Source organism: Marmota marmota, unplaced genomic scaffold, assembly GCF_001458135.2.
Source record: "Marmota marmota marmota unplaced genomic scaffold, marMar, whole genome shotgun sequence".
NCBI lineage: Eukaryota > Metazoa > Chordata > Mammalia > Rodentia > Sciuridae > Marmota > Marmota marmota.
The window spans coordinates 6,148,772-6,170,348 of NW_026000206.1; the positions used below are offsets into that span (position 1 = coordinate 6,148,772).

At 55.4% G+C, this 21,577-nt stretch overlaps 1 protein-coding gene across 4 annotated transcripts in view; it reads right to left on the reverse strand.

The window, feature by feature from the left end:
- Positions 1 to 389: 389 nt before the first annotated feature.
- Chst15 (carbohydrate sulfotransferase 15) overlaps positions 390 to 21,577 on the reverse strand; it is a 71,743-nt gene continuing 50,555 nt past the window's right edge. For 3 of the 4 annotated variants that reach the window (XM_015498367.2, XM_048791359.1, XM_048791360.1), the window contains exons 6-8: positions 9,350 to 9,506; positions 4,573 to 4,720; positions 390 to 2,874 (exon numbers count right to left, since the gene is read on the reverse strand). In XM_015498367.2, the coding sequence (XP_015353853.1) occupies positions 2,684 to 2,874; positions 4,573 to 4,720; positions 9,350 to 9,506 (496 nt within the window). In that variant the 3' untranslated portion in view covers positions 390 to 2,683. The remainder of the gene's footprint in view (positions 2,875 to 4,572; positions 4,721 to 9,349; positions 9,507 to 21,577) is intronic. The other variant, XM_048791361.1, reaches the window with a different exon arrangement.

The window sequence follows — 21,577 nt, forward strand, 5'->3', positions numbered from 1 at the left end:
AGGCTCTCAAATGCACAGCCCTCAAGGGCAAGGAGGGCTAAGGAGTGAGGCCTGTTGTCACCTAACGCAGATTCCAAAGTAGGAAGACAATGGAGGCCCACCCTGGATAGGGCCCACCTCTACCCTGACTTACCCACAGCTGGACCCTGGCAGGAGGCCCTGGAAACACCCGAGTCCTGGTCTCTGCCCCTGAGCTTTCTTCTGATCCTGGGTGTGGCCATGGCCACCTCTCACCAGCCACCCTCCATAAGCCCCTTCACACAGTGAGCAGGCACCTCCGGGCAGTGAGATGCCAACCTTGTCCACCACTTGCTCACCCACACAGGACACTGTGGAAAGAACAGACGGTGTGCTGGAGACGGGGAGGACACGCGCCCTGTAAGCACCAGTCATATGGGTCCATCTTTAATTATGTTAAATATTAATAGAAGCACAACACCACCGTGATTCACACGACACCTCACACAACTAGGGGCTGCGGTGGGCACACCCGTGTGCAGTGTCTTCAGTACCAGGTCGTGAAGAACCTTCCATTTCGCTTTGGTCTGGGGTGATGGGCTAGAAAGCCACTGCCCAAGGATGGCATCTGTGCTGTCAACAGGAGCCAGGCCTCGACGGAGAGAGCAAAGGCAACAGTGTGGCCCCTGGAGAAAGGCCTGGAGGGAAAAACCATGTCTGGATGGCACTGGGCGGCACAGAGAGGGGGCCTGCATATATAAAAGAGATCGGTAATGAACCAAATAATATTGGAAATAATACCTTCGTAATACTTCTGTAAGAAGCAGAGTTACACGACATGTTATTCACATGCATAGGAGTGCATAAGAAAAACCCCTTGTTGAAATCATGGCTGATGTTGAATAGCAAAATATGTATTGGAAATGACAAGTTAATTGGCAGAGAAATTAATCTGTAAAGGCATTGTGTCCAGAGAGGAGGCCTTGTCAGCAACAGGACTGAAGGGAACCCACTCAGCAAATGCGCCCACACACACGCGCACACACACTCTGTATTCCAAATAAATACACACACACACACTCCGAAGTGATATCTCCCTAAAGCATCCTGTGCTCAGGCCAGACTTCCCCTCTGGCGGCTGCTGTGAGGGCCTTCTGCAAGAGAAAGGTGGGGATTGTCCCTGCAAGTGGTGATCAGGACACACAGCACCTTCAGTAGCAGAAACAGCCCCGGCCGCAGCAGTGCTCAGAGCAAGCCGCACCCCAGGCAATGGGCGCGGGACAATGAGCTCAGCATCCCTTTTGCAGTGGCAGGAAGACGATAGCAATAGGGTCAGATAGCTGAGCAAGTGCACATCCTGGTGCCACCAAAGCCCAGCTATTTCACACACGAGCGCCAGTTGGGTATGTAGTGTTTGCACTTTCTGACTCAGAAGATGGGACCTCAATCCGAGAACACGGGTTCACAGGAAGCTTCCCTTGACCACAGGAGTGCAAAGCTTCCTTGTCCCACCTCGGGCTGAATGCCAAGCAGGCCCAAGCATTCTTTTCCCCGTGACTTCCAAGAAGTGACAAGACCTTCAGCCCATCCATTGTAAACCAAAGCTGCCTAGAGTACTGGAAAATTCCATTAAGAACATTGCTCCTGGCAATCTCATTCCAAATTCCAGCATACTACATTAAGCCCAAGTTTAGCCTGTGCATTGTTTCTGAATCAGGATACCAGAATCTTGCAGCTCCTTAATGAGAGAGGAGCTGGAGAACTTGGATAACGAACTCGTTCCAGAGAGGTTCCGCGAGGGGCAGAGCCTGCAGCCAGCAAGGACCCAGCACTTGAGCCCCTTGAGTTCTCTGAGGACCTGCATGCCTCTGGACTTCAGTCACTGAGACTCCACAAAGGGTTCAGCTCCTTGAGGATGCAGGATTCCGGCATGCAGCAAAAATTCCCCTTCCAAATATAAACAGAATTTCTTGAGAAAACATCTAAAGAGGCAGGAGGGAGAGCTAGGGCTAGTCCAATGCAGGAAGTGGTTTGTTAACGCATTCATTTTCTAGTTAAACATGAAGTCTACAAGGGCAGAACGCGAGGCTGGAGATGAACAGCTGCCAAAAACAATTTTTTTCTCTTGGAAACTGTGAACAGGGTTTATTTCTGATGTCACTGGAGAGCTGACTTGGGAGTAAGAAGAAAAGAAAAAGAGATTCCATTCTCAAAAGAGGTTCCGTACTCCACCCAGATGGGGTGAGTGATCCAATCAAGAGTGTTGCAAAACTGCTCGTGAGCATGAGACGTGTACATTCCGGCCAGTCCAAGGCGAGAGCGCTGGTACTTCACAGGACCCCAGGACTGTCAAACCCTGGACTCAGGCTGTCCTGGAGGTGGCTGAGCAGAGTCGGGCTGTGGCCTCCCCAGGCCTCCTCTCTGCACTGCAAGCCCGTCCCTCCCCAGGGCTCCAGGTGCTCACAGAGCAGAACTCAATTCCTGCCCACTTGCAGCTTCCAGTGGCCTCTGGAGGGGCTCTGTGGGGTCATGGGCTAAGCTACTGAACTTCACAAAGGAAATTCTGGAATGGTTCTAATTAACAGGTGCCTGGGGAGGAAAAGAAGATGGAGTCTCCCGGTTTTCTCCACACTGTGTGTAAAACAGTTCCCCACCGAGGGAGACGGTTCAAGTCATGGCAATGACAGGGTCGCTGAGCCCCATGCCTACAGCCAGGACTAAGGTCTCACTGTGTCTTCCACGCAAACGCTTCATCGGCGAGGATCTGCACCAGCCGAGCATTGAAAGGCCCATAGAAGTCCTGCAAGATCTTCTGTGTGACCGGCCACATGGGCCCCAGGTTCCGGTCCTCTGGACGCCGTGCATTGGACGCAGGGCTCTTGGTCATCAAGGCCTCTTGCTTCTCACTTAGGGGCCCTGGAACGAAAGGCAAAGAATCCCATGAGGCCAGAGGCAGGGCAAGTGGCAAAGGGGACTGTGCAAAAATCCCAGCTCTGCTCTGTGCCGAGAAAGGGATTTCCTTCAAGAGGAATGTGTTTGGGGCTTCAAATTCCTTGGCTGGATCCATTTGGAGGAGATGGGGGAGGGAGATGGAAATACCATTAAGAAACAGCAAAGGAATTCTGGGCAGTGTGTGAGGCCACCCTCGGGGAGTCCCGCTGGTGCTCAGGACGGGCTCACCTCGGGGACTTGCTCCAGCTCTGCTTAAAGGGCTGCTTTCCCGGGCAGTAGCCTGTTCTGAGCACTGAGAACCCTGCCAGGCACAGTCCAGGGGCTTAGTGTCCTGCTGGCTAGCTGCTGGGATTCTGCCACAGTCATTTCCACATGGGCTCCTGATGCCAAGGGGTCCCTTTTCACCTGTGTGTCTGGCTGTGAGGTGGCCATGGCAGGGGTGTAGGCAACCTGTGCCCAGAGTCCCCGCTGGCTGCACCTCCACCTACAGCAAGTACATCAGTGAGGAGACGCCTGTGACGAGCTGGCAGGGCTGCCAGCTGAGGCTGCCACATGAGCCCAGGCATGGGACACAGGCTGCTCACTGGCTTCAACCCACCCATCATTGGTCAGGCCTCTGGAGCCCGGGCTCTCGGGATCTGGACAAGGTCCTTAGCAAATCCCAGTGCCCTAAGGTTATGCAAGATAAAAAGTGGGCCTTACTGTCCCTCTTAAGGACAAGACACAAGCTCATTAAGGTGAGGGAGTCTTCAGGTGGCCAAATTTTTAAAAATGAATAATTGGTTCTAGTCCTTAGAAAGAAAAGTGACCACACTCCAACACATTACCAGCTCTCCCAAAAGGAGAAAGAAAATCAAAAGACCCAGTGAGGCAGATATATTTTAAGAAATATTCAATTAACAAAATTCCCAGGCAAGGTCCTTGGGGCCGCAGGAGGCACTCGGGGAAGGAGTCGGCCCGTTCTGACCCTGCCTCAGCTTTGGCCACTATCCTTGGGTGACACCTCCCCATGGACAGCATACCAGCCATCGCCATGGGAAGCAGTGTGGTCTGGGGCACAAAGTGCCCTAGGGGCTTGGGCTGGTGTCCTCAAGCTCAGGGTAGGCTCACCCTCCCAGAGCTGTGGCCAGTGACCAACAGTCACCAACTATGGCTCCAGGGATCCCCAGCGACTCTGAGACGGTGCAATGGCCAGTTCCCTCCTCCACACCCCGTGCCTTCTGCAGGGATATTCCAGCCACCAACATTGCCCTGTCGGTCCTTCAAAGCTCCAACCACACACCCTTTCTTCCCACGAAGCTTCCACAATCCTTCAGCAGCTGGGGTCCCCAGTCGTCAGCACACACCTCCATGACAATAGTAACCTCCCCCCATGTCACGCCACCAGTTACTCAATGAGTACAGCAGTGGCCTTGTTCTCTCCTTCTGCTGGAAGGCCACCTCCTCCACCCCAGAGACTCCCTCACCATGCCAGGCACAGTGGCCAAGGGGCTGGTGCTCAATAAACAGACACTGACCTGGCCTCTTTGGAATTCCCTGGGCTTCCCAGCTAGCCCGTCCCTGCCCAGCTTGCTGTGACTGTGCTTGACCCAGAGAGTTCCCCAAGAGCCAGCCTCCATGGGGCTCACACTGGGCCCCATCAGTCAGAGCCATGTCACATACCCAGGTTCAGGAACTGAAAGACCCTGTGCATGGTGTACTTGACATTGGATGCGTGGTCTTCCAGGCGCAGAATGAGAAACTGATCCTTATTAAAAACAGTGAGCCAGTCAAGAAGGTACACGGCATACAGCCCCACCTGGAGCCTCACCTAGGACAGAGGAGGAGGGCATTATTTCAGGAGGCATGTTCCTGGCTCTCTAAGGCACTTTTCCAAAAGCATTACGGCCTTCATAATAAAGCAACCTGGGAGAATTAGCCTGGCCAACAGTCGCCTTCAACAGAGGTATCTGAACACAAGGTGCCCTAGAATTGCCACAAAGAGTCTGTACTATGTGGACAGAGAATTTCTACACTCTGGCTGCACTGAATCCTCACCACAGCCCCACAGGAGCGCCATGTCTCCACGTGGCTGGTGAGCACTGGGTGTGGGGAAGAGGTCAAGGCTGCAGCAACCAAGGAAGCATGTGCTCTCTGCATGACATCCCAGCCCTCTCCCTGCTCCCTGAGCAACCTCTATGTCCAGCACACAACAGGCTGTGGAAATCCACCGCAGACGCTCTCAGACAACCCAGGCGCCACAGGGACATCCGTGGCCGTGAGCGGAGCACATGTGGACGTGACTGGTGCAGAAAGAAGCCCACAGACCCCAGGCCCTTCTCCTGTCCACCTACTCACTTCCTGCTCCTCATCCTTCTGTTCCTTTATCTTGTGCCAAACTGCAGCAGTGCAGTCAAGAGTTAACCCAGAGAAAGGTCTGGCCTCCGCCCTTGGCTGCTGGGAGGTGATCTCAGGCCCTGCAATGCGCTGCCCACCAGCAGTATCTTGGCTTGTCGGAGCTTTGCCATGGACAGGCTAACAAAGTGACTAACGACGGGGCTCTGGGCTACAGGTAGGTGTCACTCCTGACCTCTGGAGGGACTGGAGACCAACAGTCACAAGGCAGTGAGTAAGAGAATCCCAGTAAGAACTCTGGGCACCAAGGCTTGGTGTGACAATAGTCCACAAGTGCGATCACGCATCCATCATGGCTGGGGGGCAGGAGCACTGCCCACGGTTCCCAGGGGAGAAGAGGACAGGGCTCTGCACTGGCGCCCCTGGCCCTGCCCATGCCCTTCTTCCCTTGGTTGACTTCAATCTGCACCTTTTCCCTGAAATAAATCGTGACCACAGAGATGGCCACCTTCAGTGTGCCCTGTGAGCTTTTCTAGAACATGAGTGAACTTGGTGGTTTGGGGATCTCCTCCAGAACTTGCAGTGGCATCAGAGCGAGGGCAGTGAGGGAAGCCTCCTCCCCACCTCCCTGTCTACACCCCTCTCCCTTTGTCCATGCCCGTTGCTGCCCTCCTGATACACAGCTCCTGTCTGGGCCTACACACACACACCCTTACCTGGCCACCAGCATGTGCTGGCCGAGCAGTGAGCTGGCCACCACCAGCCCTGCTCAGGCCTCCAGAGCCCTCCACACAGAAAGTTCTTGTCCAGTTTGACCTTCTGGCTCACCCCTCCACCTGGAGCACCTCCCAGCGCTGGCTCCTCCTAGAGCTTAAGGCTCACTTAGGCTTCTTGCCCTTGACCTTGAACCCCTTGAGTGCAGGGTCAGTGGCTTCAAGGAAGGCCATCAAGCCTTCCTCTGGAAGACCTGTGTCAGTGCCCAATATGGTCCTCGGCATAACTGCTGAGCTCGGTTAACAATCAGATGAAGAAACACTTGAAAAGTATGTGCAGATGCTATCAAGTTTCATATCTTGCTATTCTTTTTCCGTTTCATTATTTTTCTAACGATGTAGGAAGATGGGGAGGAAGGAAAGCAATTAGAGGGAATAGAGTGTTGTCTCCAAAATTCATTAGCTGCCTCTGGCCCACAATTCCTCGCTACCCATACACCAGCTCATAAAAAAGACCTCAAGCTGGGCCGGAGCTGCGAGGAACGAGCCTGCGTCAGCCTCAGAAATGAGACCGCGTGGCCTCCAATGCCAAGGAGCAGGCCTCTCGGAGCTTTTCAAGCCTCTCTCCCTGGCATCTCGCAGGCTTCTCCCTGGGGGGGAGAACAGACTAATGAGGTTTATCGCTTCCAAAGAGCCTGGCTTTGCAACTAGAGAACCTTCTGGAAGGAAAGTGGTCAAGTGTTTGTGCAGCATGCTGCCCCTCAAGCGTAGCTGTAGCCTGTCCCTGCACCTGGCCACAGTGACAGGATATTCTCTGAAGGTTCATGCCCATCTCTTCAGAGTCCCTCCAGTGTCCTCAGCGGGCCAGAGTCCTGGGGCCGAGTCCTGCAGTGAGCCCTCCTGATGGACAGGGCTGTCCAGGCAGGGAGCATGCAGGCTTCCTGGGCACTCAGCTGCTCCCCAAGGGACAAGCTCCCCATCTGCCCAGCCCAGCACCCCTCTCCTCCCACTCCAGCCCTGTCCACTTACAGCCAGGGAGGGTTCTAGGCACCCTGGGGACATTTCTGTTCCTATAGCATCACCACTATGACTGGGAAGCACAAGGACACTCGGGACAGCCCCACTCAGAGTTCCAGCTCCCTTGCTTTGCCCAGGTAGGGTTCAAGTCTAAACCACACAGAGAGGGCCCCGGGGCAAGGGCGCAGTGCATTTAAAGTGGAAAACACCAGAGCTGAGAGAAGCCTTGAAGTTAGGGGGCGGACTGACCCCAGGTCAGAACGTCAGAGAACCAGAGGGAGGACAAGGTCAGCGGTCAGCACCCACCAGAGCCACTTCAAAGAGCAATGCCTCATGCATGGGGCTTGTTCCACCACAGGGAGCCCCAGGAGCACAGCATGGCAGGAGGCCAAGTCAGGTTGAGCCTGGCCAGGCCCAGCTGCTGCCCAGATGCACTGAGCTCTGTGTCCCCCACTACGATTCAGATGGGACCTCGCACATTCTCTCCACATCTCTCCCAAACTCCCTGCACATTCATTCATGCGTTTCTTCAGCTGGTGTATAGGTAGCAAGTTCGCACCATGTGCCAGGGCCCTGCTGCAAGCAACGGAGATTGGATGCTGCTTCACAGATAGCTGTGGCCTTGTGGGGCTCCAGTCTAGTTTGAGGGACACAGCTAACCTGACCAAAGACTTACATTTGAAATCACCAATGGTGCTACAGGCTATGGAGAAAAATTACCAGTGGAGAAAGAACAGGAAGTCAGGCTGGCGAAACACCTGAGGGACAAGAAGCCTCAGCAGGCAGGGGAAGTGCACCCCAGGGAGGAGCAGCCACCAGGGATCCAGGGTCCAGGTGCAGGACACACCCACAGGCAGGCCTGCTCCATAGATCAAGTCCCCTCGCAAAATTTCTGACTCAGGAGGTCTGAGGGGCGGAGTCTGCACATCTGGCAAGTTTGCAGGGACCATACCTGTGAGCCCTGCTCCAAGGCAGAAGCCCTAGCCAGTCTGCGGATCTAGAAGAAGAGAGTAGGCTGTGGCGGTAACAGAGAAGGAGGTGCCACAGGGAGGCGGTGAACTCACTAAGAGGTAACAGGGTCCCCACAGGTCCTAAAGATCTACCCCTGTCCTGTGGGCTGTGCTGGGATTTGCAGCAGGAGGGGAATTCTCTTCTTATCCCAGAAGTGAGGCTTCCCCAAGATGAGCCAGACCCCCCTTCCAAGTTCTGGGCTCCTCCTCCTGTGTGCGGACTCTCCAGGGACAGAGAAGAAGGGAAAACGAACCCAGGACTTGCTACAGCCACATCCATCCTGTCCACTGTTCTGCACCTGCGAATGTCCCTTTGACCACTGGTGCCTGCTTAATTGTCACCCCAGCAAGACATAAAAGCATAAGGAAGGGGGGACCACCCTGAATTCCTAAGGCCACCAGACCTGGGGCTGAGTACTAACGTGAGGCTAGCTCTGGGTAGGAGGGAAACCATCCGTGAGCCTCAGTACGCCCATCTGTAAAATGGAGAGGAAGTGGACCCACACACCACCTGGCTCCCAAGCCCACCTCTGCCCTCTGGGTCTGGGGTCATCTGAACCAAGTCACATCTTCTTGCCATATTACAGAGCCCCTGTCAAGGCAGCTGGGGTTCAGGCCTGCTATCTCTGTGCCCCACCTTCGGATAAGGCAGCCTGGGTGACAAGGCAGAGGGCAGGAAGCCTCTCCGGTGAGTGCCACCGCCCTCCGCAGCAGTCTATGCCCCACGTGGCTGTGTCAGGCAGAGGCTGGCCCAGCCACACTCTGGGCAGACAGTGGACTGACCTCACCTGGGAAAGCCACCTGCTGAAAACTCCCTGCTGAGGAGCACCTGGCCTCCTGGGACCCAGCTGGAAGGTGCCCAGGTCGCCACCAACAACTGTTAGTGCGGGAGAAAGTCTGGGACCTCCAGGATGGCGCCTTGAGGGAAGGCAGGGAACAGACCAAGGACCAAGAGGAGACCCTGCAAAGAAGGTCGAAGTCACCGGCGGGGAATCCTAAAACCAGAGGGACAATGCACACTGCAGAGAGGCCCTTCAAAACACTCTCTCTGCTGAGTAATTGCTGCCTGTGCTGTCAGGGCCTCCCTAAATGACAATCCTATTCTCTCACACAGGGAGGGGACCGTAGGTGACGGGGTGATGGGCAGGGAGGAAGCAGGGAGCCTGCTGCAAGAGCCCTCATTGTTCATCCAGCCTCTGCATCCAGGATATGGCTCGGCAGCAGCCTCTGCTCAGAGATGGCCGAGTGCATTTGCACATTATGACGTTTCTCTCTGGGTTTCTGTCCTAAAATCCCCTCCACAATGTGCCCCGCATAACCACAGCCAAGTGGGCGCTCTGCACGGGGTGGGCGGGGCGTACGCACAGGCATGGCGTTGTTGAGGGTGTTGTTGTAGACGCAGGCGCGCAGCGAGTAATCCAGCATGCAATTTTCGAACAGCTGCAGAGCTTCTGTCACTTTCTCATGGAAGTCGTCCGCAGATTTATTCGAACTTGCAAAGTAGAGATAGTCAGAGTACAACCTGTGAATACAATAAATGGATGATGTCACCATCCGCCCATGTGAAATCACGCCGTGTGGGTGACAAAGAAAATCAATGTGCAATTACATTATCTGGTTTTGTTCATTAAGAAACAACCATTTCTCTGCCTTCCCTTGTAAAGGAGCCCCTCCCTGGTTCCCTTCTCGCTCCACCCCTCATGTGCCAACCCTCCTCCCCAACCAGACAGGTCTACGCTGGCCCCAAACCACCACCAGCAGGATTTGCAAGGCTTCCTGCCACCCCAAGCCCCCTCAGGCCAAGGCTCTGATTTTACAACACCCTATTACAGAAATGATCAGTAGCAAAAAGACACCATGAAAATGGTGACGCTCCTTCCCATCCTCTCTCCTCTTGGAGGAACACAGGGTGCTTGCAGTATCACGGGCCCCTATGAAACTCCTGGCTCTTCTCAAAGGCATTCGAAACAGTTTTCAAAAAGTATTAAATGTGTGCTCCTAGGTTCAAAGGAACCTGTTTTTAACCCAACTTCCAGACACTTGCACATAGCAGGGGAACACCTGCAGGCTGGGTATCCACACAGGCCTGCTCTCTCCAGGGACTCCACCCACACTCCTACCCGCACTGGCCACCGGAGCTGGTGGTCTTCCTTGACCAGACTCAACTTCTGGCCACCCATCTCTGTCTGGTCACCCTATCTTAGGAAAACTCCTTCTGTGAAGGACAAGACAGGGGAGGCCATTGTTTTGGGCTAAGCTTCTGCCCTAGGCTCAACAAAGACCAAACCAGAATGCAGTCCTCCAGCCAGCTGCCTGGTGATCAAACTGGGCTAGAAAAGGCTGGTTTTCCAAAACAGAGTGGACTCCCAGCAACCGATCAAAAGCAAAAGGGGTTCGGTCAACCTGAGCCTGAGCAGAGTCCCCTCTGCTGTAACCATACTACAGAAAGTGACTTTGGAGTAACCGACCCACTTCCCACTTCTGCTGGACACTCTTCTTCTGCCTGTCGTACCCACCCTGGGCTCAGCTTCTCGGGAGCCTGGCTATGACCAGGACAAACGCTGCTCCATCCATGAATTCCACTCACAGAGCTGATTGGATCCTTAAACCCAAGCTGCTGGAATTTGTTTTTCAGGCACTGCTGAGCTGTTTTAGCCAGAATCTCCCAACCCCCAAACTGAATCACCCTCTTCGTACGATCAGGGTCCTCGCTGCCCGGATGTCTGATCTCCTGGCCTGAGTTCAGCAAGATTCCAACCGGCTACTTCGGGCAGAACCCGGTTCCCTTAAGTTTCCCTAGTGACTTTCCACCCTCCACTCTCTGGCTGTAAAATCGCCTTTTCTGCCTGCATTCCAGGTTGAACCCCATCTCTCTCTTCCCCTACAGACTTCCAGCCTGGCAGAAGCCCTGGTAGAGCCTCTCTCTCTCCCTTGCTGCAGACGGCCAAGGAGCTGCCTCCAGTGGAACTGCAGGTTGTGAGCTTCCTGATCCTTTTCTGTCTCTGGCTCGGCAGCAGCCTCTGCTCAGAGATGGCCGAGTGCAATTGCACATTAAGACGCTTCTCTCTGGGTTTCTGTCCTAAAATCCCCTCCACAGTGTGCCCCGCATAACCACAGCCAAGTGGCCGCTCTCCGGACGTCCCCTCTCCGGCCTTCACAATTCCTGCTGTTCGTTTCCCCAGGGGTTTACCCTCCTCTCTTCTGGCGCACACCTTCCCGTGCCCGGCAGCTCTTCCTGATGCCTTTGGCCCCCACTGTGGCTCCCACCTGGGACAAGTGGCTAGCTGACCTCAGAGTGGCACCAGGGCTGCACACAGGGCTTCCCTCTCCTCAGCTCCCTGCTTTCTATGCCCCAGCCCCTATCCTGGCTCTCCTCTTCCCAGGGCAGGCCAGCCAGCCAGTCTCGCAGCGCACATGTATCTGGGGGTGAACTGCTGCACTGCCAGCCCCCTCTCCACCACTCCCACCCGGACTCACTCACCCCTGCAGAAGCAGAAGCCTCGCTGGCTGGCCACAGGGCTCCTTCTCACCGCCCTTACTTCTCCCCCACTGCCATGTCCTTCTTGGGGGCAGGAGCAGGTCTTTTTCACCTCTGAATCCCCTGAGAGCTCCTCCCCCTCCAGTGTCCACAGAGGAGGCCCCTTTGAGGCCTGGAGATGCTTGGCAGATGCCCACAGGTTGCCTAGAATCCAAGCACACCCTAGCGGCATCTTGTTGATCTCAGTCTGGTCAGACCCAAACCCCAACAGGATTTGTCTCAAAATGAGTCATTAAACATACTCAGGAACCGGTGAAAAGACTGGCCCACCAGATCCCACAGGCACTGTCCCATGACCAGTCCACTGCCACATCAGCTGTGCTACTGTCCTTCAAAATCATGACACGCAATACCCCTGAAATCCTGCCCAGGACCCTGCAGGGTGGGGCTCAGGTAGAGCCTACAGGCTGACTGACGGAGGCCAAAGTCAGATTTGCAAAGACCCCAATCAGTCCTAACTGGGCGCAGCCCAAGCCACGATGTCAGTGAAAGTTCACAGACGCCTCTCAAACCGTTAATGAAACTCCACGTACCAGCCTGAGCCTGGAGCTCTCACCAAGGATGCCACAGAGCTACCCGAATGGTTTGGTGGAACTAGATTTCCATCACTTAAATCCCATCACAAAAATGCAATCACTGGCTCAAGGTTTCCATACTGAGAGGTTTTCCCCTTGTAGTAATAACATTTCTTGTGGACATTTGGCTCATAAATAAAACAAGAGTTTATAAACTGGCCTCAATTTTAGATACAAAATAAATTCATGAAAAAGCTTCTGATTGCATACAATTCCCCAGAGAAACCTGGGACGTGTCTAGCGTCCCAGGCGAGTGTACCCCCAGGTGGGACTGCAGGTTTTCATCTGCCTGGGGGGTGATGAGTTGAACTCATAACCTGACCAGGCAGGGCCACTACCTTCTCGGCACGGTGAGAAGCCCTCAGTCCCCTCCAGGTCTACCCACAGCTGGGCCGGGCTTCGAAAGTCCCTGGGCATCACTGCTAGGGCCCACGCTGGGGTCCTCTGCATCCAGCCCCATCGGCAGACACCCGAGCAGACGTGATTCCCCATAACAGATGGCCACTACCTCTCGACCCAGATTCTGTAGCAGGTTCAATATAACTACAGACTCGTCCATGTCCTAATCCGGGTACCTGGGTTTGTGAGCTTATTTGGAAACAGGGTCCTTGCTTGTGTAATTAAGTTGAGGATCTTGAAATGAGATCATAGGGGTTCAGGTGAAACAGAGAGGGAACACCATGGGGGACCTAGGCGGACAGCACGCTGCAGCCAGGAGCCAGGACATCGAGACCACTGGAAGTCACCGGCAGCAAGGGACCTGGGGGAGATGCTCCCCAGAGCCGCCCCAGGGAACCAACCCTGCAGGCAACTTAATCTCAGACCTCCAGTCTCCCAAACTGGGAGGGGACAAATTTCTGTTGTTTTAAGCCACCAAGGTTGAGGCAATTTATTAAACAGCCCTAGGGAATGAATAGACTCTAAACCCAATCTCAAGGGAAACAAAGGATTGTTGATTCAACAGCACTCTCCCACCCAAGACCTGGGAACAGCGGCCCCAGGTGTAGAGAGGACTCTGGCCAAGTGGCCAGTCTTCCCACCAGGAACCCAAAAGGAGGCAAGCACAGCAAAGGGCCTTTCCTTCAGGGAGCACTCTAGGTCCTCCTGGAGAATTAGGCTAAAGAGCCAGGTGCGGGGTGGTGCGCACCTGTAATCCCAGAGGCTTGGGAGGCTGAGGCAGGAGGATGGTGAGTTCAAAGCCAGCCTCAACAAAAGTGAGGCACTAAGCAACACAGTGAGACCCTGTTTCTAAACAAAATACTAAATAGGGCTGGGATGTGGTTCAGTGGTCGAGTGCCCCTGAGTTCAGTCCCCAGTACATACCCTGCCCCACCAAAAAAAAAAAAAAGAAAATGTTGGGAAGGATGGCAAAAAGCTGGAGCAGGCACAGGCACAAACAATTAATACAAAGAGACAGATCCACACGTCCACAGTTCAGTCTTTAAAATCAACCGCACAACAATGAAGTAGGGGAAAGAGACCAATGTGGAAAATACATAGGGGTACAGCTGACTCAAGCTCCTGATGAACCACCACGGCATGGCAGGAGCACCCGTGCACTCTTGGGATGCATTAATAGAGACACAGGCGAGGAGAATGTGGGAGGGTGGAGCAAAGTGACAGGCACGAAGGGGCCCAAAAGTATAGGCAAGAGCCTGTGGAGCTGGGTGCCAGATGGTGAAGGACAGAGTGGATTCCCCTGGGGAAGCAGAGACTCGGCAGGAAGGAGACTCCCTCTGTCCTCCTGAAGGTCTGACCAGTGGGTAGAAGATTCAGGAACAAAGATCCAAAGATCCGTTTCATAAAAGGGAAAATTTCTTCAGGCAGGGCAGTGGCCCTTGACGGTGGCAGCAGCAGCTGAGGTTGGAGGGGTGAGATCTCTGGGGCAGGGTGGGGCCCAGCGGAGCTGACGTCCGGGCAGCCCTGAGTTTGGGGACTGCCCAGCCCCCTCCTGCCAAGCCACCCCTTTTCCTTCCCCAAGCCACCGGAACAGATGGGTGTTACACTTGGCCAGGACTGTTTCCAACAGCGATTCCAAATATAAGCCCCAACCCATCCCCAGCCTTCTGCGCTGTGGTTATTTTAGAAGCTGTGGCAGGGGCCTGCGCTCAGGCCTGTGTGGCTTGGCCCATTCCTGTGCGGTGCAGGGGTCCTGGGGCCCAGAGGGTCTTGGGGAGGAGAAGCTCCCTTTAAAGGTAACTATGTCTCTCCCCATGGGGACAAAGGAGTGGCAGCAATGACCCCCGCCTCAAGGTCCCACCATAGAAAATCCAGGTGGGTGCCAAAGGCCACTGCTGAACTCACTCAGTGATGTTTAAGGACCACTGCTGTGAGCTGATAGGTCAGCTAGTGATGACCGTTAAAGCAAAGCCAGGGGCTCAGGGGGCAGCTCAGTGGTAAGCACTTTCCTGGATGCGGATGCCCCAGTCCTGTGTCCAGCAACTCCAGGGCTGAGAGCCGTCCAGCTGTGAGGTTGAGCGCCTGCAGCCCTGGGCTTCCAGCCAAGTGGATGCTAGTGGCCCAACGTGATGCCCTAGGCCCGGCACTGGGCACCATGCATGTTCTCACAGCCACCCCAAGATCTGCCAGCCCATCTCTCGCAGGAGACGGACATCTGGAGAGGTTCAGGAGCCCCCGGAGCTCACATGGCCCAGGAGCAGCCCAGGCCGCCCAACCCCAATCCTGACCCTGCAGGCTGACTTCGGCCCTCGTTGTTTAGGGGAGAAGGCAATTCCATGGCTGAAGAGCTCAGGGCCTGTGGTTCTTAGGTTTCACTTGAGGCTTCTGTTGCTCCAGGTACACAATGACTCGGAGGCCAAAGTCGGTTTTCTCACAGAACTACTCAGAAAGTCCCAGGAGGCTGATAAACAATCACAATGGGTGACAGCGCAGCAAACAAGCGTTCGGTGTGAACGTGAGGACCTCCGTTGCCACAGTCAGGAAAGGCAAATGTGTCTGTGGAACGTCACACTGCGCACCGGGAAAACTGGCAGCAGCCAACAGTGGGTGTTCTGGGGCCTCACAGGGGCCCCCAGCCGACCCTGCATCACTTGGGCAGGCCGGCGGGCACAGGTGACTGTGCAGCTCAGGAGACTCCAGCTCTCGCCCCAATGGATGACGGGTCCTGACGGGCCTTCCCTCTACATGGAGGCTTTGAGGGCCAGCTCGAGGTCACCGGAGCTGGTGAAACCTCTCTGCGGTCAGCCTCTCCCCTGCGGTGTCTCTGGGCACACCCTGCTGAGCTGGGACACACACAACACGCCCCCTCCCCGGGCCAGCAACTCATGACTCCCAGCGCATGGCAGAGCTGGGCAACCCTCGCCATCCAGTCCCCCCAGACAAGTGGCAGTGGTCTTCCCAGGCCACCCCAGAAGGCCCGTAACAAAGTCACTAAGGTCCCGCTTCAACTCAGAAAAGCACAGACTCCCCGTGGCCTTGGCCAGGACATGGCCTGCAGTTGCCACCACGTGCTCCCTGGAGAACCACACTTGGATGAAGACTCCACAACGGCTGCTGCCCACCTGTGCTGGCTACCCGCTGTTCCCAGAGCACTCACCTGTGGCTTCTCGGTGACACTCATGGGACTGCCACATCTCCTCACCCATGAGCCCTGACAATAAGGACACACTCATGTCCCCACCTCCCCTCCTCCCACCCCACCGTCTGGGGCAACATGAGGGTCAAAATAAATGTGGTCCCAGGAACGAAAGCCAGAGTCCCTGGCCACACTCTTCCCCTTCTGCCCATCTCCCGCAGGAGACTGACACCTGGCGAGGAGAACTTCGCGACTCTGAGTCGGGGCCATCAATAATGACTATATATTCCTTTTCTACAAGGAAGAAAGGCCCTTTCACATGGCTGAGAAGGGAGCCTTCTGTCCCCTGAATCACAAACCGTGACTATCTCATCACAAGGCACAGTGAGGTAGGACTGGTCAGCCGACTCGCTGGTAGGAAATGTCTACAGCCACTTTGGGCCAAACACGCAGGTGACACTGCTGAGGCTCATTTTCTGCCAGCTAAGAACATCCGTGTTTGGGCCTAAAACATATGTAGACAGGTGCGGAGCTCCCGGGGCCACGGGGGCCACGGCAGTGTCTTCTCTTCCCACAAGCCAAGGCTCCTACGCACAGCTAGGCTCCTCCCGCACCTTGCCTGCCATCACATCCAGTGGAGACGGAACCTCTCCGGCCATACCAAGCATCCCTGTACCTCTGAGCAGCTCGTGGGTTGCAAAGCACCCCTCATGCTTCACCTGTGATGCTGACGATGTCTCTACAGGTGAGAAAACTAAGGTGCACGGAGGACTAGCATCTCCCCTGGACCCCAAGTCTGGCTGGGACCTCCCAGCCAAGCTGTGGCCACTGCACTGCGGGCACCCCAGGTCGCCCAACTCTCCCTGCTGCCCAGAGTCCCCTGCCCAGCCCTGGCCTGTGGGAACACCTCTCCCAGCTCCGCATCTTCTCAGGTAGAGGAACAGTGTGGCTCTATCCCGGTGTGGCGGGCCTCACACCTTCCCGCAGGGAACCGCCCTTTCCAAACAATTCCTGTGGGAAGACACGGGGTGGCCCAGGGCTTTGCAAACACATCCCCAAAGGAGCAGTGTTGGACACTGGGGGGCTTCCAGCATGGTGGCTTCTCTCCCACCAATAACTAGGCAGGGCCCCTCACTAGGTGCCACCCACCCAGAGTGGTCTTCAGAGAAGAGCCTCCTCACAAGGGCCCCGGCCGTCTCTGTGGCCTGGCTGCTGCCACCCGTAACCCCTGCTCTGTGGACTGAGGCCACCCCCTGGCCCTTGGCAGCTGGACAGTTCAGCCCTATTAAAGTGATTTCAGGCCACTTCTAGGGCCTCTAGAGAGAAGTATTGGTGACACCCAAACAGGCAGTTCCCAGCAGCAAAACACCCGAGCTCACCAGGAACTCAATGGGCAGCGGCTAAGACAGTGCCACGCTCCTTCCAGACGGTGCCCGGCCGCGGCTGAGGCCCAGGGAGGGAGCACTGGAGGGAGGCAGGGAGGGAGGCCCAGAGTCCGTTGGCCTCCTGTCACCACCTTCCTCTCCCAGGCTGCCCGCCTAACCCTTTGGAGGGACCAGGAGTTAACCGGAAGCCCTGGGAAGAGCCTGCATTTGAGTCCTCAGCAACTCTGCCACGAAGCGAGGGCTACAGGAGTCGGGGGCGGCTCCCTCTACCAGGACACATCTGCATACTCACTCGGCGTTTCCAGGCCCAGAGAGGCCCTGCTGCTGGAGGAGGGCTTTGGCACAGGCTGCACAGCCAGAGGGTCTCGCCTCAAGTCAGAAGTGTGAGCAGCTCAGAGGCACCGCCTGCCCGGCTCCCTTCCGCCCATGCTGGTTCTTGTCCTGGGGCTGGCTGGCATCTTGCTCCCTGCCATGCGGAGCCCAGCAGATGAGGCTAGTCCTGGTCAGGCATCACAAAGACTGGGTCTTTGCTGCCCACCGAACTTTGCGAAACTGGAAGGTCATCCTGCTGTTGGCTCCCAGCCCAGTCCCCCAGGAACTGCCCTCAGCTGAAAAGACGTGGGGAGCGTCCCAGGCAGCCCGGTCCAGTGGCTGATGGAGAGGAGAAGCCTCAAATGGGGGCATCTCGGAAGTCCATCCTAGCCCCACAGTGCCACGAGGGTTGACTGTGGTCTCCATTGTGACTGCATCGAGCCCCACCCAGCTTCTTCTGTCCCCAATGCTGCTAACAGGGACTACCCCAAAAGTGCCCCCAGAAGCCCCCTGTACAGGAACAGTGGAATCAGAGTGTGCATCCTGGCCACCAACACAGCCCACAGTGAAATGCCTGGGTGATGGAATCCAGCCTCGCTGCACATTAACGGTGCGATTCTGGGGAGGTGACTTAACTCCACTGAGCCCAGGCACCTCACCTCTGGGCACATCGTGACTGCCCTCTCACCTGCTGGCACAGCCTAAATGAGGACATGTCCAAAAGGCAAAGCCAGGCCGCAGCCCAGCTAAATGGGTGCTGGGTCATTTATTTCACAGAGGACTGTCCTGCCCCTGACTGTCGCAGACGTCATGAAGGTGGTTGGTATGGATGGCACTGCCCAGGTACCTAAGGGCTCTGGCACATCAAGGGCGCTCAACAAAGACTCAGGGAGCATCCTGTTGGTTATTATTACTACTATTACTGATGCATAACAGTAGCTAATAATTATATAATATTTCCCATTGGTCAGCACTGTTTAAACACATCACTACATATACTAAGTCATTCCATTCTCAGTCCTAAAGGTAAAACTATGCCTCCCATTTTACTGAGGAGGAAATGAAGCTGGGGAGTTCAAGTAACTTGCCCAGGTCTCAAAGCCAGTGAGCAGGAGAGCCAGGGTTCCAGCGCAGCCCGCCCGGGGAACACGCCCCTCTCATCTGCCGACCCGCACACCTCCCACGCACGCAGGCTCTCTGCATCAGAAGCTGCTCCAGCACACGCCTACGGCTCTCTGCAGACCCCGTGAAATCAATGAAACTGGGATTCCTGTCTAAATACTAGCCCCGTCATTACCGTGTCCCCAAGAACAGTGGCCTATAAAGGGATGCACTTCATTAAACGCCGCCTTCCCCTCCTAGAGTCTTCTCATACTTCGATTAATCATTTAACCAGTCCAGGGAGCTGTCTAAACATCAGTGTTTGTAAGCAGACCAAGAAAAACAGCTACCCGGTTCCCAGGCTCGAGGGACTGGGTGGAAATCAAGTTCTACTTCCTAATGGAGCTGAGTTCTCCTTCCTGGTGGACCCATCACCACGGAACGCAAAGACCAGTCATTCCTGTGGTGGCCCTTGCTGGGCACTGTGCTGAGACTACATGCAGAAGCAAAATGTAGACACCAAAAACCCCCCTAGCAGGTGGGGGTCTCTAGAATGCAAAGATCTCTGGAATGGAGAGGAATGCACGGAGTTCAGGGGCGGGGTGGGGAGGCAGCATCTCCCAGCCATTTTTTCACATTGCATGGGCTGTACTCCTCTCCCCAGTTAAGCAAAATCTACCACCAGCTCACAAATAAAGAAGCAGGAGGCTAGGAGAGTGCATTTGAAAAGAGCCGTCTTTACCATTTAAGAGAAGAATTAAATGAAGAAAATCTGCTTGTAATTGGTGGCTTCTTTTTAATTAAGTGAGCCAATTTAGCATAGGAATGCATTTTTTTTAGTTCTAAATTGCAGCAATCTCTTATGGAGAGAAGGTTGGAACAAGAATTCTTGGCCGGCCTCTGCCACATGAACCATCCTACCCACTTCCTCCCATCATTCCTCTATTTTCCTGGGGTGGGGTGGGGGAAGGCCTTACCCTTTATATTCTTCTCCAGAAACTTAAATGTGATTCAGCCTGGCTCCCAAGTCCAACAATTTCAAACTCCCTTATCTTTGATCAATGACAGAAATAAAGGCTAAATGTGAATCTAAAACTAGACATAATCTCCTCCCCCACCAAACTGATTTGCAGAAGGAAAAGAACAATCTGGACAGATCCAACTGCCGTCCAGCAGCCCAAGGAATCTCCTACTTGCAGAAGGACAAGGTCACGGGATGACTGAAGTGGGTCAATGGCCCAGGAGCCAGTTAGACTAATGGGAACTCGGCTCTGAGCGTTTGTTTCTTCAAGAGTGACCTAAGCACTGGCATTTATCATCCTTTCTGGCCGGGATGGGGACAGGGCCAGCCACTTCAGATAGCCCTTGGGTCACAGGCTCAAAGGAGAGATTCCTATTGTTGCACATTTTATAAATGTTTAAGAATCCAAGAGACAGCTGCTGCTGTCAGTAACTCACAGGGAAAACATGCACATGAACGTCCAGTCCTGCTGTGGCTGGAAGTCACTCTTCCCTGGGCTGCAAAGCCCTGCACCAGTGTCCTGAGCATTGGGTGGGGAATGCCGAGAGCCAGGTGAGAGGTGACTGACCCCGAGGCATGGAAGTGTGACAGGAGAGTGACTTGCATCTGGCCAATGAGATACAGCTACCAGGATGGGCTGTCACACCGTGATCAGGTTGCAAATGACCACCACTTCTGACTGGCCACCTTGTTCCTTGCTTCTCTCATGAAGCCAATGGCCACATTGGAAAGCCTGGTGGCAAGGGCCTGGGAGCAGCCTCCAGTTAACAGCCAGCAAAGAGCAGGGGTTCCTCACACGGGGGCCAGCAAGGACCGCTGGGCATCACCGCTGCCCCATCGCCTGCCCTCCTGGCCTTGGCCCCGTTACAGTGGCCATGCCAGAGTCCATGCCACTCTTCTGCTCCCAGGGGGCAGGCACAGGACCACCATGCAATACTCAGCACCCAGCACAGCGCCCAGCATGAGGCAGGGTTCGATAAGTGCTTAAACTGACCAAGTATTTCTGTCAAGTTGAGGACTAAGGAGTGAGAAGCCTCTGCCTCCTGTTCCTAGAACAGGGTGATTGTTGTTGTTGTTGGTGGTGGTGGTGGTGGGTTTTTTTAAGGCTTCTGGAAGGACAGTGTGGGCCCAAGCCTCCTCCAGAGGCCGACTTGGGGCTGGGGCTGGGAGCAAGTCGGTCAGGTCCTGATCCTGCTGAGCCTGGACAGCATGGCTGCCCTCCCTGCCCAAGGCTCACCGTGTGCCCACCTTCCTTCCTGTTCCCATGACAAGCCCTTGCCCATCCTTGAAAGCCCAGCCTGACCTTGACTCCGCCAGCTCCATGGCCCTCGCCACTCAGGGTTGCTCCCTCTGTCCCCTCCAGCTCCTGTTGAGTCTGCCGGACCACGACAAGCCCTGGCCATGCCTGTCTGCAGGGCCAGCCCCGCCCAGGAGCACCAATCTCCCCAGGCCAGAGCAGGGATGGCACACACTCAGGCCAGGCCAGACTATCCAGAGAGCTACCCACGCCTGCTGCTCTCACTCTGGGGCCACGAGGCTGGGCACAGTCTGACCGTCCCCAGAAGGAACCAGGAGAAGTGGCAGGAAGACATGTGGTGAGCAGAGGCACAGGCCTGAGAATGTCCCACCCTGTGAACTTGAGCAGGGGGCTGGGCCGGGTGGGGGCCAGAGAAGGAGCAGCTGTGAAAACACCTCAGGACCTGTCCTCTGAAGGCCCATGGTCAGGCAGCCCGACTGCAGGACAGCACCACCGCTTGTCAACCGTTCTGGGCCGGGGAGGCCAGCCTGCCCCCTGAGGAGAGGAGCCCAATTCCTGCCTCGGCAGCGTGGGAACTAGCAGGTGGGACATGGCCATCCCAGATCTGGGGCACACGTGCTCCCAAGGCCGGGAGTTGTGCAGAGAGTGAACTGCCCCGTGGCACGGCCCAGCAGGCTCCCTCCTGCCCAGTGCCAAGGGATGGACAGCCCAGCTCTCCCCTGACAGCCCACTCAGAAGTGTTCTGAGACTCTGCAGGAGGGATGTGGAGGTCTAGAGGATGTGGACATCCACTCAGCAGGGTGGACTTTCAAGCAAGCCCTCCAGTAGCACCCACGTGGCCTGCACAGGAAAGAAGTCGGGGCGAGAA